We start from the raw sequence: 16,191 nt of genomic DNA, 5'->3' as shown, positions 1-16,191 counted from the left end.
AAGAAAGAGATGTCTGGTCATCTTTGCAAAAATGGCTACGTGCCAAATTATGAAGTTTGGGTGCATCATGGTGAGGAGCTTCCCCGTGGATATGCTCCAGAAGGTCAAGACGATTTTGACCCGGATTTAGACCGAATGGAGGAGATGGTTCAGGATTTAAGAGAGGATCCCGATTTAGTGTTTCCAGATAATCCTGAGGATCCTCAACCGCCGGAAGTTAAAAAATTCTTTGAACTTCTCAAGGCAGCAGAAGAGCCGTTGCACGAACACACGAGAGTAACCATTCTTGCTTTTGTGACGCGACTTATGGCTATCAAGTCTAAGTTCGCATTCTCCATCAACTGCTTAAATGAACTTTTGAATTTGATTAGCGACGTATTACCACCAGATCACAAAATGCCCAAGACTATGATTGGATGAATCAGCCTATCGATCCTCAGGTTGTGTATGCTAGTGGAGGCGGAAAACCTCATGGACGGTGAGTTTGCTATTATTAATTCGTCGATTTGATCTTTTCTAACATGATGTGTTGCGTGTTTAACTTCTTTCTATTTTTTCTAGTTACCCCATGTTTGGTAGTGTTATCGACTCGACTCAGGTGAGGCCTGAAAGGTCTCGTCCATCGAGGTCGTCTAGCCGTGGTCCTCGCTCTAGTACCCAAGGAAACGCCGAGCTGATCCGGATGCAGGAAGCTTTGAGGCGGCAGGAGGAGTATAACAAGCAACAACAAGAGTACTGGGCTGCTCAATTTGCACGACAACAGGAGATGATGCAGGTAATTAGATCCTCGTGAGCCTCTACTATAATTGGAGCACATATTTTCTAATATATCCTCGTAACATAGCTTTCAATTTCTTTCAGCAAATAGCACTAGGGCAACGTCCAGATTTTTCAGCGATGACTATGCCACCTCCTCCACCTATCCCGCAGTTTGTACCGACTCCACAATTTAGTTGGGCCACACCTGCACCTCAGGTTATATTACTTGACTTTTTCTTTTGACGTTGCATAACAAGAATTTAACTACTAACATTTTTTTGAATGTTGTAGGTCCCTCCAGGAAACTTGCTAACTCCGGGAAATGAGGACTCTGAAGATGCGGTCGCTTCTTTTGTGGACGGTCTTCTAAACAGTGGAGGAGCTAGCGGATCAAATCAACCACATCCATTTGATCAACCTCCTCCATTTTGAGTAGCCTGTCTGCTTGTGTTTTTCTCGTACTATGGACTTGTGAACTTGTGGTATTGGGAACTTGTGTTATTGTGAACTTCTGAACATGTGAACTTGTGAACTTGTGAACATTGTGAATTTGTGCTTTAACTTGTGAACTTGTGCTTTAACTTGTGAACTTGTGTTATTGTGTGTTTCATGTGGTATTGTATGTGATTCTGGATGAAAACTGGATATTGTGTACAGATTGAATCTGTGTGATTGTTTGTAAAACAAAAAGCAGACAAATTCTGTTTCTCTGTGTTTTAATTATTTCCGACGGCCGCTTATTTCCGACGGCCCCGTCGGAACTAAGCTGTGACGGCGTCAGGCGCCGGCGACCGGCCGTCTGCGGGGCCCACCTCGCTTTATTTCCGACGGCGCTACCCTGGCCGTCGGAAATAAGTTTACTTCCGACGGCCCCGTCGGAAACGCTGACACTTCCGACTGGGTATCCCCTACGGCATTACTTCCGACGGGACCCGTCTTAAGCCGTCGGAAGTAACTATTTCCGACGGTTCAGAACTTATTTCCGACGGTTTAGGCCGTCGGAAACTGGTCATTTTCCTGTAGTGATGCATGTGCATCAGGCAAGTTGAGCACTCATGATTGGCGATTGGCGTACGTGAAGAAAGGCCTAAACTAAACTCTAGTTCTTATTTTAGATAGTAAATAAAAGATCTACATATGAACTAATATATACTAAAAATAGTTAACAAAAACCAGTTATGAGATGATTTTATCACAAAAGTTTATTTAATGCAAATACGCATATTTTAGACTTTACTAATCCAGTTGTCTAAACAGTGCCGACGTATACGTGCATGCATGTTATTACCACGTCTCTTGATTCAAGGCGCACGTCTGCATGGCGGAATCGATTTTGGTCGAGGCAGATTGCTGGCTACGCTGTGTTGGGTGAGGATAAATAAAGATAAATAAACGTTCGGATCACCGTGATTCTGTTCATGCGACCTTACTTGGCTGCGACGAACATCCCATCAGCAGCGCACAATATTTTTCTTCTATTTTACCACAAGATTTCGCTCCACCACCTAAGGCGGCGACACGCGTCAACCTCACAACCTGGACCCGCACATCCTCCCACGTGCCGTCCGGCCCCACGTCACAGAGGACTCTCACATCCAGGGGCCGACACGACGTGACACCCTCCCCTATGACCTGTTTGGTTTAGCTTTTTTCTGACCAGTTTTTCCGAGAATCTAGCGGTGAGGATAATCTGATTGTGTAGAGAATCTGAGTGTCATTAGGATTACGTGCGGAGGAAGATACAGTTGTTCATAGGGCTCAGGATCTATAAAGTGACGGATTACTACAATTGCGACGACTCAACCGATTATATGTTTATGTTGATTTTGAATGATTTTTACCCAAATGAATTTTATAGAAGCTGGCTGAAAAGCTGAGTATTTGGCAGTCCGCAGCAGCTTTTGGTGGTTAAAATCTGCGAAAAGCCAAAACAAATAAGGGCTATGAGCTGCGCGCCGCCTGTCCCGAAAAACTTTCAGCGCGTACAACCGTGTACCGCCCACGGACACTCACGGATGCGGGGCAGTTGCCTACTTGCCTGTTCGTCTCGCCTCGCCGTCAGTCCCGCGCTCCGGCTCCACGCGCCCACAGTATATCCTCAAGTGCGGGACCCTCACGCAGCCGATAGATGCCCTTTTCCCTCCGTCGAGGGCCCCGCCGCCCGCCCGCCGGGAAGCAAGCACCACCACCACCGTCACAAATGGCGACCCGGGAACCCCATCCTTATCTATCGCGAGTCGCGACGCCCGAACCACCGCGCCGTCAGCCCCCGTCGGGGGGCGCCGTCCCGATCGTGTGGCCGGCGGTGACCTCCCCTCCCACCCGCCCCGCCATGCCATCCTTAATTAACGAAGCGAGCGTGACGTCGGGTCATTTTCGCATCGCCCGAAAAGAACGCACACAAAACACAAGGACCGATCCACATCCTTGTCTAGCGGTTTTCTGTGGCGATCGTAGTGGGAGGCTTCTCCCTCCGAGCGGATGACGATGCCGAGGACGACGGCGAGGAGCAGCGAAGATTTAGAAGCTAGCAGCAGTCACAGAAATGTTTCTCGTGTTGCTAATATCTCTTCTTCTTCTCTCCCTCTCTCCGTGGGAGATAACGAGGGCCACGGAAATCTAACGAATTTTCGGCCAAAAGGGGATAGGAGGCGGATAAGCCTAGGGAAGAAAGGAACCAATGGCGGCGTGCCCGGCCGACACGTGTCGGCGCTTTTTTCTGACGTGGTCGGGGTGCCATGCATGCATGCAGATTGGATGGGAGGACTTGCAAGAGAAACGCCGTTTTTTTTCTTCTTCTTGTGGACCGTGAAACTCGCAACAGACAAATCCAGAAAAACCCGGCCTACACCGCATGTGCCAAATCACAGAGGCAAAACGAAATGGCTAGTTATGAGAAGATGAATGAATAATACGAAGCTGCTTTCATGGCAAATCTATCAAAATCATTTTACGTATACGATCATTCATGCATATTTGGTGGACAAAGTTCTAAATGATTTTTTTTTCTCTTGTTCAGTGTGACATATAGAGATGTATGCACGTCGTGCACACTCGCGTAAATAGAACTCTTTTTTCAAACTACAAAAAGGTGGCGTTTAGCTTTGGAAAGCTGAGTGCGGTTGTCCTGTCTGTAATGGTGGAGATGGTTTTGCTGATGTTACAGCAGATGGTTCTTTTGGTGGTCCTTTTGGCGGTGTTGTCGGCAGTAGAGTTGGGTTTAGAGTATGGCCGCTGGCTCTTGCTTCCAGGGCAGCCAGGGCTGTTATGTCTTCCTTTGTACTGCGTCTTACTTCAAGTGCTCTCCCTTATGTTGTCGTGGTTGAGGGCTGTGCCGTTGCGCCCTGTGTTTGGCCTCTTGGCTGTTATGATTTCCTCAAGTAGAGGTGGCCGGTTGTATTAATGTGTTCCATTTGCACTGTTTTCTCCTGGAATGTTAGGGGCTTAAATAATCCTGCTAAACGGGAAAGTGTGAGACAAACTATTAGCTCTACTGGTGCAACTATTGTTTGTCTCCAAGAAACAAAAATCATGAACTGGACCAATGAACTCCTCAAAGAAACTGTTGGTTCCAAGCTAGCGAACCAAACGTTGCATTTGCCGTCCCAGGGCGCCTCAGGCGGAATCATCATCGCCTCTGATGCAGATTTTTTTGATATGTCTCTTTTGCATTGCTCATCACCTTATTCGATTTCGGTTAGATTCACCTCGAAATTGGAGGACGAGGTTTGGGACCTCACTGGCGTTTATGGTCCTCAGCAAGAAAATGAGAAATTGGATTTCCTTAATGAACTGCGCAATATTCACAATTTGGTGCGACCGGAATGGATGATTGTAGGGGACTTCAATATGATAAGAAGAGCTCGGGAAAAAAACAAAGGGATAATTAACAGAAGAATAATGAGTCAATTCAATAAGACAATTGATGATCTGCAACTATTAGAACTTGATCTCAATGGTAGAGCTTTCACATGGTCAAATGAACAGAATGAACCTACAATGACGAGGATTGACAGATTTCTCGCGACAACGGAGTGGCATCAACTATTCCCCTCGGCAGACCTTCAGGCCATTGGCACAATGACCTCGGATCACTGTCCGCTAATTATGCAAGGTCGTTCTTCATTCTCCTTCTTTAGGGGTTTTAGATTTGAGTCCTTCTGGACAAAAATCGAGGGCTTTAAGGAGGTAGTGCAGCACGCTTGGAACACTGATGTCAACTCTGCTGATGCAATTCTGGTGTTGCATGTGAAGATGCAGCGCACAGCCAAGGCACTAAGCGCGTGGAGGAGAAAAACAGTCGGTAGCGTCACTGTGCAATTGGCAATCATTCAGATAGTGCTAACTCTACTAGAGAAGGCTCAGGAAGCTAGGCAGCTCTCCAGTGACGAATTGGAATTCAGGAAATGGCTTAAATCCAAAATTCTTGGCCTTGCCTCCATTCAAAAGACAATTGCAAGACAACATTCCAGGCTAACCTGGATGCGTCTGGGGGACACTAATAATAAATTCTTCCATTTGATGGCCAACAACAGAAGAAGAAAAAACTACATTAGATCTCTAGTTCATGATGAATCAATATTGACCAGTCAACGAGATAAACTGCACGAGGCTCACCATCATTTTGATACAGTACTAGGAACAAGTGGAGTGAGACAGAGGGCTGTTCGTTGGGATAATTTGGGTTATTTGCCATTTGATTTATCAGAATTAGACATTGCGATAGAAGATAATGAGATCAAGAAGGTGGTTATGGGGTTGCAAGCTGAAAAGGCGCCAGGTCCGGATGGCTTCATTGGGCTATTCTATAGATGCTGCTTCGATGTGGTTAAAGACGACCTCTCCAAAGCAATTAACGATTTTTATCATCTAAAATGCAGGAGCTTACATCTAGTTAATGAGGCAAACATCATCCTGCTTCCTAAGAGAGAGATCTCTGACACAATAGACAAATTTAGACCAATCAGTCTCATCAATAGCTTCATGAAAATCATAACCAAAATTCTGGCAAACAGACTTGCACTGAGAATGAATGAGATTGTATCCACTGCCCAGAATGCCTTCATCCAGAAACGGTCAATTCATGATAATTTCCTATACGTTCAAAGGGTGATCAAGAAACTTCATAAAAACGGCCAGCCTGCTCTGTTTATTAAGCTTGATATATCCAAAGCTTTCGATTCCCTAAATTGGGCTTACCTTCTTGATGTGCTAAAAGCTCGGGGATTTCCCCTGCGGTGGCGTAATTGGATCGCAGCAATTCTTGGTTCATCTACCTCCAGAGTTATTATCAATGGTCAACAATCAGACAAAATCATTCACAGGCATGGGGTGCGACAGGGGGATCCCCTTTCACCTTTTCTCTTCATATTAGCAATGGATCCGCTTCACAGGATGATCGAGCGGGCGGCCGTGGCTGGGTTACTGGGGCAGGTCCTGCCAAGAGGGGCAAAACTTCGCTGTTCCCTATACGCAGACGATGCAGGGGTGTTCATTAGAGCGGATAAAGCAGATCTCAAAGTGCTAAAATCGATTCTAGAGACTTTCGAAGGGTGTTCAGGGCTGAAGATAAACTTCGATAAAACTGAAATTTTTCCGATCCGTTACCCAGAGGCCCTTTGGCCAAATCTTGTAGAAGCCTTCCCCGGTAAATACGCTGCATTACCCGGGAAATACCTGGGTCTCCCCCTTCACTTTAGAACCGTTAAAAGAATTGAGCTGCAACCTTTAGTTGAAAAAATCAATAACAGACTCGCAGGATGGAAAGGAAAGCTCCTATCAAAGGCAGGTAGAGAGACATTAGTTAAATCTGTGTTATCCGCACAACCTATTTATCACCTGACGGTCTTCCCGGCTCAAAAATGGCTACTGAAAAAAATTGATAAGATAAGAAGAAGCTTCCTCTGGAAAGGAAGTAATCCTGAGTCATGCAATGGGGGTCACTGCTTGATCAATTGGTCTACTACTTGCCTGCCAAAGTGCAAAGGGGGATTGGGTATCCTGGACCTGGATCGTTTTGCGAGGGCTTTAAGACTTAGATGGTTGTGGTTGCGTTGGAAAGCCAAAGACAAAGCATGGGTGGATTTGCAGCTGCCATGTGATAAAACAGATGAAGATCTTTTCTACGCTTCCACTTGTGTGACGGTGGGCAATGGGAAAACTGCAGTATTCTGGAAATCTAGTTGGATCCATGGTCAAGCACCAAAAAACATTGCACCAAGCCTATTCCAAAAAGCAAAAAGGAAGAACATTTCGACTTTCCAGGCCCTGAGAAATAATCGTTGGATCCAGCTTTGCTCTCCCTTTGGTGATGCAGAAGAAATCAAAGAATTGGTTTCCCTTTGGCAGGCTATCAATAGTACACACGGGCTGAATGATCTAGAAGACTCCATTTCTTGGAGATGGACGGAAGATGGTGAGTATAGCGCTAGCAGCGCATATAAGATCCAATTTGCAACAAATTATTGCACAATGAATATCAACCCTATTTGGAAAGCAAAGGCTGAACCTAAATGTCGTTTTTTTGCGTGGACTCTTTTGCATAATAAAGTGCTGACTGCTGACAACCTTCAGAAGAGACATTGGCAGTGTAATCCGGTTTGCTGTCTTTGTAACTCAGCGCTAGAGACGGTAACTCATTTATGCAAAGATTGCACTTTCAGTAGAGAGGTGTGGAATAGATTATTGATATGGGGGAACTGTTCTTTCCTGAGAGGAAATCAGACATCCGAGTCGCTGTATGGTTGGTGGAGGAACCTAAGAGGGCTCTGTAGTAGGCAATCTCGGAAAAAATTCGACGGTCTTCTGATTTATTTTTGGTGGAGCTTATGGTTAGAAAGAAACAACAGGATCTTCAGGAATCAACAGAAGAATCCAGATCAGGTCGCTTCTTTAGTGAAAGATCTAGTTGGTGCCCTTTTGGGTTAGTTGGGACCTGTTGGGCTCAGTGTTGTGTTTAACCTCAGTAGGCGGTTGAGTTTTTGCCTTTCTGCTCTCTTTTTTCTCCCTCGTTGTCTTCGTGTGAGTGTCTTGTAATTGTTTCTCCTCTCTAATATATTGGAGCGGCAAATCTTTTGCCCCTCCCATTCAAAAAAAAAGGTGAAAAGCTCTGAACCATAAAACCACAAGCTTAAAATACATGATTTGAGAACCAATCATGAGTACATCGGGTATTTTAGTTCAGTATATTGAGGAGAGATAATTTATCCATCTAATATATTAGAAGAAGACCCTGTGCATCGCTGCAAGGTTTTCTTAGAAATAAAATTGTTGCATCATGGTATGTATGAGATAGGGCAGACATGGACTGAGAGGAATAAGTATTTTTAAAAGCTCAGATGTCTGCAATGAGAAAAATTCGTGTTATATATGTCATGTGTGTGCCCACAAAATCACGATAAAGAAACCAGGCAAGACTTGTGGTCTTACAAGTGGTATTTCACGCAAATTTGTTCAGTCGGTGTGTTCCATTATCCGATGATACTGATAGTGAAACTGATCAGCACAGTGTAGTGTGGTATTACCATTTTGCAAAGATAGTAGCGCAAATCTTGCGGCTGTGGTTCTGTCCATTCTAATAATATGTGGGGCCTCCATAACTATTGTCTAACGAACTAACGGATTTCAAGTAGCTGCAACTGCAAAGGAGTGGGCTCAATATTTTAAATTTGTAGCTTTACAAAATTTGGAACCCAAAGAATGTGTTTTTTTTCTTAAACCCTAGAAATTCTATGCTTGCTGCGTTTGTTTCTCTCTCTCCAGCACCTTTGGTCCGAACAATGGTCGAGTGAGATGCGAGCTGAAGCTACTATATATATTTTTCTATGACGAGTTTATATATTTTAGAAGTATAATGAAGGCCACGAATTTCTTATCTAAATTTTATCTGGTCCTGCGTTGAAGAAGCAACCGAATCTTAGCACCTTTTCAGGCTCCACCAGCACCACACAGCCTCTCTCATCCCATTAGCCGGGAAACATAAAAAAAAACCCTCCATAAATGGCATAAAATAATCAACTAATAAAAAAGATAAAAAACGGAGAGGCCTGAATTAATTTCGTGAGAGAGACTGTAAAGTGGGTCCACATGCAGTTAATAAATTACTAACCCCTCACGTTTCTTTCCTAAAATAAAACGCCCCAACTAATCTCCTCCTTAAACCCCCACCGGTTAACAGGGATCACTCATCGCGTTTCTGGTCGCGAGGGACTCGAGGGACCGTGGGATCCGACGGCGCGGCAAGGGGCGTCCGCTGCCCCCACCGACGGTCCGGATCTGCGGCACGTGTCGCGCGCGAGGGGACGCCTCTCTCGCTGTAATAAGCCGAGACAGGCGCTCGCTGCCGTCGGATCACGCCGCGGGGCCACGTGGAAACTGCGGGAGGGCGGAACCGGTCGTTGGGGCGGGGCCGCGCGGGGTTTAACCGGGAGCAGCCGGTGGCGCCCCTCTCCGGGAGCCGGGATGGCGTGGGCCGTGGGCGTAAGCGTAAGAAGGCGAGGCGGGGTTGGGGGGTTTAAGAAGGGGGTTGGTTTGGAGGGGTTTTGGCCAACCCACACCACCGCACCACGCACCTCCACCACCAGAAGAAAAAACCAAGGCGGAGGGCGGAGAGGAGAGCAAGGGGGCAGAAGGGAAATAAAAATAAAAGAGGAGAGGCGAAGCAAGGCGAGGAGGAGGAGGGAGCACCCAGAGGCAGGGGAGGGGGAATAATTCCGCAGGGGCTCGAGGGATCTCGTCGGGTCTGGCCGGAGCAGCACGGCGAGGCGGCGATCCGAGGGCGAGCGGAGGCGGGCGAGCGTCGACGCCGGCGAGGTGAACACGGCGTGCTAATTCCGGGGCATTCTGGCGAATTATGCGGTTTTGGGGCTGGGTTTCGTGCTTTGGTGCCCCGCTGTGGGGCGCTGTTGTGTTGGGGTTTTGCCTCCGCCTGGTTTCGGTCCACCCCTGGTCCAAATTCTGCTTGCTTTGGTCCGATCCGCCGCGCTGTGCTCCGACAGAGAGGTGAATTCGCGTCTTGCTGAGATCCCGGAACATTTAGGAGTCCCGGTTTGAATTCGTGGGGTTTTGCTTAATTTCGCGTCGAATTGCTGCGAATCGGGTACCGAGATCGGATCTGGTCTCGCCTGTTTCACGATTTGCTCGACGTTCTTGTGCGCCTGTGAGGTTTGTGGTTCACTCTTTCTTTTTTATTAGTCGACGTGCCGCGCTGCTTTTGGCAGTTGCTTAGTCCTCACGGATTCCGATGCACGAGGTTCCTCTCTCTCTCTCTCTCCCTTTTTGATCGCTTGGCGTGCTGGCTAATTTATTTGCTTGTGCATTAAATTCAGCGGCGAAACCATTTCGTAAGAAAAAAAGAAACATTTCCTCTCTCTCTCTCTCTGACGTCTTAACTCGGATCACGAGTTGAAGTATGAATTCTCTCCATTTCTTCTGCTATTTCTGTGTTTGCTTAATTAATATGCGTTTTGATTCGCTCTTGGAGCGCAGCTTGTTGATTTTTTTTTTCATTCTGTCCGTTTTACGTCTGGGTCTCTCGGCTCGGGGTATTGGGATTGTAACTTTTCATAATTAATTACTGTAAACGTAGTATGATCGTTCCCTGTTCAATTAATGGAATGGAGGGTTTAAATGAGATTTATCCCAAGTTACTACGGATATCCCAATGAATGATTTTTTTCTTTTATTTTCTTATTCTCCTACTAGTGAGATTTTTCTTTTGCTGATTGCTGATGGGTTCTTGCAGATTTGGGTCGGGGACAAGCCATGAACAACGCAACCACCAGTTGTTAACTAACCCTCTTTTAAACTTCAAGCAACCAAAGCCAAGAGCAGAAATGGTTTTCCAAAAGTGGTCGTCGTCGTCAGAGATGGAGTCGTGCGGTGGAGGCCAAGTCCCGGAGATGCCACGCGTTCCCAAGTCCGCGAGGGTACGCGGCCTTCAGCGCATCGATTCGGCCGTCGCTTCGCTGCCCTTGGTTGTCAAGTCTGACAAGGATGGCGTTTCTTGTTTGGTGAAATGTGCAGGGCAAGAGATCGGTCAGGAAGAAGGAGGCCCAGAGCCCGGCCCAGATGTCTGCAATCGACCTTCTCGCAACCGTGGCAGGGAAGCTGTTTGACGAGGGGGCGGGGTCGCTGGGGAACACGAGCGCCGGTGCCCCGGCCTTGGCTGCGTTCGCAAAGGATGCCCTGGTGAAGCAGGAGCAGTGTGATGAGCAAATGAAGCTGTTCAAGCATGAGGCGACGGATCAGGATAGCTGCAATGAGAGTGCAATCCTCCCCCACATTGTGCTCCAGCGGGTGGTGAATAATGCTAGGAATGAGGATCCTAAGGCGAAGTCTGAGGTCCAGGACAAGGAATCCTCCATGATCAGCTATACGAAGGCTGAATTGGGTTGTAATTTTGGTGTGATCGCAGACAGGTGGTCGCCTGAATCCGTGGAATCAGGAGCCTTCACAGGAGATGCAGTGGCGAGACTGATGATGACGGCCCCGGCAGGATTTCATAAGAATGCACCCGAAATGTATAGTTTGCTTGATTCAATGGATGTGGATGTCAAGCCGCCTCCTTTGGTCAGCTCTGACAGCACCGGCGAGATGCCATTGCATGGCGATAAAATTCACCGCTCAACCTCCTTACCGAGGGCCCCAAAGGGGGTGGGGTTTTTTGCTGTAGATAGAGATGATGACGACGACAAGTCCTCTGGGTGCACTCATCCGAGCACCGCCACTAACAAGGATTTCACATCCAATTGTAAAGCTGAGTATAATAGGGTAAGGAAGCTGCTCACTAGTAAGCACAGGAAAGTTGCTCCAGCGAGGATTCACAAATCTGATCTTTCCTATAGTGGTGAGCACAGGAAAAATCTTGATTTTTCTTTTCTTTTCATTTCAGTAACACTACATTGGTGGAATTTGTATTCAAACCAGCTCCATGTAACTTGAATTCATTGATCCCATCAGATGTCGAGCGGAAGCCTTCTTTCCGGTACAAAAAAATGCATACACGACAGAGGACACAAAGGAGTACATTCAAGCGGAGGAAGCTCTTTGATCGCCATTTAGCTCTAGCATCTGAATTTGGTACAGCAAATGGAAAGGGAAACACAAAGGTTGCCGGAAGAAACTCCAATGCTGTGTCTTTGGAAGGTTCGTTTTACTGCCACTAGGAATTTGCTATTCATGTTATTCCCTGTTTTGTTACTTATCTGCGTGTAATGATTCTTCTGCAGCAAACAAGGGGACTAATTCAATGCCATTCCAGAAATCTTGTGGGTCAAATGATTGCCATGGTAAGATTTTACTCCCCAGCAAGTTCATTTAATCTCCTACTGTCTATATTTAGTCCTGAGATGCCTTTATTTCTTGCAGTGAAACTTAGAATTAAGTCTTTTAACGTGCCTGAACTTCTTGTTGAAATCCCAGACAGTGCAACTGTTGGCTCACTAAAGGTACACAAGACATCTGTTTATTTTTTATGTGTAAAGATATTAGAGTTCTTTTTGATTTTTTTTCCTGCTCAATGGGTTTTCCTCTCGTTTAATCAGCATTTCCAATGCAGAAAACTGTTCTCGAGGCAGTGACTGCGATTCTTGGAGGTGGCCTACGTGTTGGTGTTCTTCACCATGGAAAGAAAGTCAGAGATGATAGTAAAACGTTAATTCAGGCTGGGATTGGTCAGGATGATATGCTGGACAACCTTGGCTTTTCACTTGAACCCAACTGTACTCAAAACCCACAAGTACAAGCTCCTGAAGATGTCAGTTTCCTCGAAAACATTGATACTACCGAACCCCTCGCAAGGTAACAAACCATGCTTGATAAACAGCTCAGTGCATGTTATAATTTGAGGTGCCTTTACCCTGACCCAGATTGGTGAACTTTGTCTGGTACAGGATCACACCTGCTGACTCGTCTTCTAAGCTTGGTGAAGTTGACGTATCACAGGAGCTTGCATTAACCCCATTAGCAATGAACTACCAGGGCAGTGATCATGATTCCGTGCACTCCCCTGGGGCTGTCTCGTCGCGCGATAAAGACTCGCGAGCCTTATTTCTGGTTCCAGCTGCAGATCCCAATGCAGGAGCTGTAGTTCCAGCAAATAAGACTAAGAGGTCACCAGAGCAGGGACACCGCAGAATCAGGCGGCCGTTCTCTGTTGCTGAAGTAGAAGCACTTGTGCTCGCAGTCGAAAAGCTTGGAACCGGAAGGTATAATTTCTTGTACACCCCCCCCCCCCTTATTCGACCTGACATAATTTATTGCCTTCTGTATTTCTCACTGTATAGTTATGGATATCATGTAGGTGGCGAGATGTTAAACTTCGCGCTTTTGACAATGCAAAGCACCGTACCTACGTTGACCTTAAGGTAATAACTGCCAAATGCCTGTCTTTGACGTCAACTCTCATAATTAGTTTCCTTACTGTCCTTTTCTGATTATTGATTGATTTTCTTTTTTTGCCGAACCTTTTATTTGCTGTGGAAGGAGTCTTTCTTTTGCACGGGATTATATACTTATGCGTTATGCAAGATCCTTAGTGAGGTTAGGTTCATTGGCCGATTTAACCAATAGTTTGGCGCTTGTGGGTTTTAGGCCTCCTCACCCAACTGGAGCGTGCTGTTTTCGTGTTGTTTGTTTAGAAGTTTCCGGGCAGAGACTTGTTCTCGAAAAAGCTTTTGTCCCTGTGATTCAGATGGTGCTGTCCCTACGCATCAACTTTGTAGTTTGGCTGGGTCATGCGAGTAGAAACAAAGGAGATAGGAGACCTATTCTTGCACGTCAACTAACCCGATCCGGATTTTAGAAGAAAAAAAAGTCCGGCCGAGGGATCAGATAACCTTCCCTTTATTAGACCGGAAGTTTCTTGGCTGCTCTGCACTACGTTGCTGCACCTGTTGGCGACTGCCTGCGTTCTCTGGCCAAATTTTGACGATGGCTTGGATTTTGAACAGGCAATGAACTAACCGTGTCGAGATTGTGGTGCGAACAGGACAAATGGAAGACGCTGGTACACACAGCGAGCATCTCGCCGCAGCAGCGGCGTGGCGAGCCGGTGCCTCAGGAGCTGCTCGACCGGGTCCTGGCGGCCCAGGCCTACTGGTCCCAGCAGCAAGCCAAGCTCCAGCCTAAGACGCCCTCGCTGGCTGAGGCTCGCTTGCTCACCCAATAATTCGATGATCCCGGCTGATGGCCTCCTCTGAGGCCGTTGCAGCCTTTGTATAAAGTCAGTAAGTCCCTTCACAGGAGGTTTAATGAAAATATAATATTAGGGGAAAAAAAGAATGCATATATAAGGTACAAGAAGCATTGACCGATTTGTTGTAATATCTACTCACCACCGGTTATTCTTTAAGCCAGGATTCTCTCTCCTTGTGAATTTAACCAAAGGAAAGGGCATTTCTTTGGCAATTGTACATTTTGATGATGGAAGAAGAAGATGATCCATGAACTGAGATCTGCAGTGTCTACCTACTAATGGCTCACAATTTTTGCAATTGTGATTAAGAAATTCAAGGTGCTGCTTGACCAAGCTCGGCTCCGGCTTCCAGTTTTTGGATTCTCTTGTGAAGAAGTTGCTGCCTCTTTTTTATACAGCAGAAGCTGAGAGCCGAACAGTGTATTTGGCTTGAATTGCAGCCTATATAGTTTCATCCACTCATACAGACGGCCACAAATGCCGTAAAAGGAGGGTAGCTTCTTTTGCTGAGTCTAGTCTTGGGAGCAAAGCTCAGGACCGAAGTCTAGACTTGAGACGGAGCGGGGGCCAAAGCGGCACCCGAATGAAAGCTTCAGATTCTTTTGTTCAGTTAAATTCATTCTTTGGTAGTGGAGACTGACGGAAGGATAGGAGATTAGGTGGGGTGGATCTTTGGTTCTCTTTTTCTTTCTTCTTCTATTATTACATTATTAGTTGTATTAATGTACTATATTATTTTACCAATCTTGTAGTTACCCTCAAATTTGTAATTGGTGAAATTAACAAAATTGAAGGAAATACATTTCCACCACTTCGCTACCCTTTTTAAATTATTATTATGGGTCTCATCCAGCTCCAGCATATGATGGCGTTCCTGTGATTAGTTTCGTGCCGGGACCCAACATGCAACAGCCAACAGGTGATCCTGCCTGGGATCGGGCCTCGATTAGATGCTTATTAATTTCTTGTCCTGTGTCATAGTACTGCCGCTGGAGTTTAATTATTGGAGATTCTCTTATCCATTAGCCCCAATCATAACCCCACGTGCTAAAAGTTACTGACGCCACACCATCGAATAAGTTTGTAAATCCTGCGTCTAACTAGTACTCTTCTCTCTACACTAGTTGTGTCGACGTATTCTAATATCAATGCGACTATATGAAATAGCAAAAACAGGGAGTTGACTTGGAGTCCTGCATGTTCATACAAGCTGTTTAAATGCCTTGCGATTGACACGCTGTATGCGTTGAAAATTAGGTAATTATATGATATTCTGTTCTGAAGAATATAAATCGTGACACAGAATATAAAATTGCACCAGTTGTGTAGACAAGGTCTTCGACTCATTAACTATTTGATCTTTTAAAGCAATCGGTCGAAGCTTCGACTGTTTCCTTCATACTTTTTTTTTCCGGATAAAATGGTAATCAACTTCAATGTATTTAATTAACTCAACCATTGAATATTGGATTTGCAGCAAGATACGTGGCTATAAAATTATATTCATTTGTCTTATTAAGTATATAGCTTGTCATATTCATTTGTATCTTTAAGAAGCTATTAGTTTATTTAGATAAATAGTCTAGAACAATACAAAATCAAGTAATCGCTTATACTCTTTATATTGGCTCTAGTTGGAATAGAAAGTTTTATAGGCTATTCACCTTTTCTCTAGCTATCTAGGTCCTTTCAACTATCTAGTGTGATGTACGGTGCCACACTGGACACGTCCGATGAGTTTTAGAGTGAGTGTCTCAGTTTATAAACTCTGAGTCCCCTATCTGATGCATACTATTTGGTGTCCACTAGATATGTTCGATGAGAGATATCCAGTACACACTAAACTGCAGTATACTCATCTAAAAATTGTGTGGTGTGTGTATGAGGTTGCCTTGTGGTAGTGCATATATCCTGTGATGTGAACCAGCAGACACGACCAGTGCATGTAGAAAAAGCTACACCGAGAGGACCTTCTCATCTTTACTCAAGCTACCGGTGCATGTAGAAAAGGTACACCGAGACCACGTTAACATCTTTTCTCAAGCGTGCTAATTCTCAAAATGAACATATTAATGCATTTAACATTTTTTCAAAGTGTTATTCATAAACGTTTTTTTGCTTGCTCTATAAGTGTGCCACTAGACCTATATGCAATGCACGTAATTACAATAGCTAGTGGTACTAGATGACTGAAGTATCCAACTAATCAGGGACGGAACCAGAAAAAGTTTAGAAAG

The 16,191-nt window shown here is 45.5% G+C and overlaps 2 protein-coding genes across 3 annotated transcripts; both read left to right on the top strand.

The window, feature by feature from the left end:
- Positions 1 to 393: 393 nt before the first annotated feature.
- LOC109942369 (uncharacterized) lies at positions 394 to 1,366 on the top strand. Its single transcript, XM_020544309.3, has 4 exons — positions 394 to 478; positions 562 to 775; positions 862 to 975; positions 1,051 to 1,366. The coding sequence occupies exons 1-4, from the start codon at positions 417 to 419 to the stop codon at positions 1,189 to 1,191; spliced, it is 531 nt and encodes a 176-aa protein (XP_020399898.1). The 5' UTR covers positions 394 to 416; the 3' UTR covers positions 1,192 to 1,366.
- An 8,069-nt stretch (positions 1,367 to 9,435) lies between these two features.
- LOC542426 (initiator binding protein) lies at positions 9,436 to 14,764 on the top strand. 2 transcript variants are annotated; one of them, NM_001348692.1, is made up of 10 exons: positions 9,436 to 9,570; positions 10,502 to 10,685; positions 10,783 to 11,605; positions 11,719 to 11,904; positions 11,988 to 12,047; positions 12,127 to 12,206; positions 12,317 to 12,558; positions 12,651 to 12,965; positions 13,061 to 13,124; positions 13,748 to 14,764. In NM_001348692.1, exons 2-10 carry the CDS (start codon positions 10,593 to 10,595, stop codon positions 13,925 to 13,927), a joined length of 2,043 nt encoding a protein of 680 aa, NP_001335621.1. In that variant the 5' UTR covers positions 9,436 to 9,570; positions 10,502 to 10,592; the 3' UTR covers positions 13,928 to 14,764. The 2 variants fall into 2 exon arrangements, with proteins under 2 accessions (NP_001335621.1, NP_001232023.2); NM_001245094.2 differs by lacking the exon at positions 9,436 to 9,570 and adding an exon at positions 10,144 to 10,166.
- The last annotated feature ends 1,427 nt before the right edge of the window (positions 14,765 to 16,191 follow it).

Source organism: Zea mays, chromosome 9 (genome assembly GCF_902167145.1).
Source record: "Zea mays cultivar B73 chromosome 9, Zm-B73-REFERENCE-NAM-5.0, whole genome shotgun sequence".
Taxonomy (NCBI): Eukaryota; Viridiplantae; Streptophyta; class Magnoliopsida; order Poales; family Poaceae; genus Zea; species Zea mays.
Note: the sequence above shows the minus strand (reverse complement) of the source record. Positions and strands in the feature narration are given on the sequence as shown.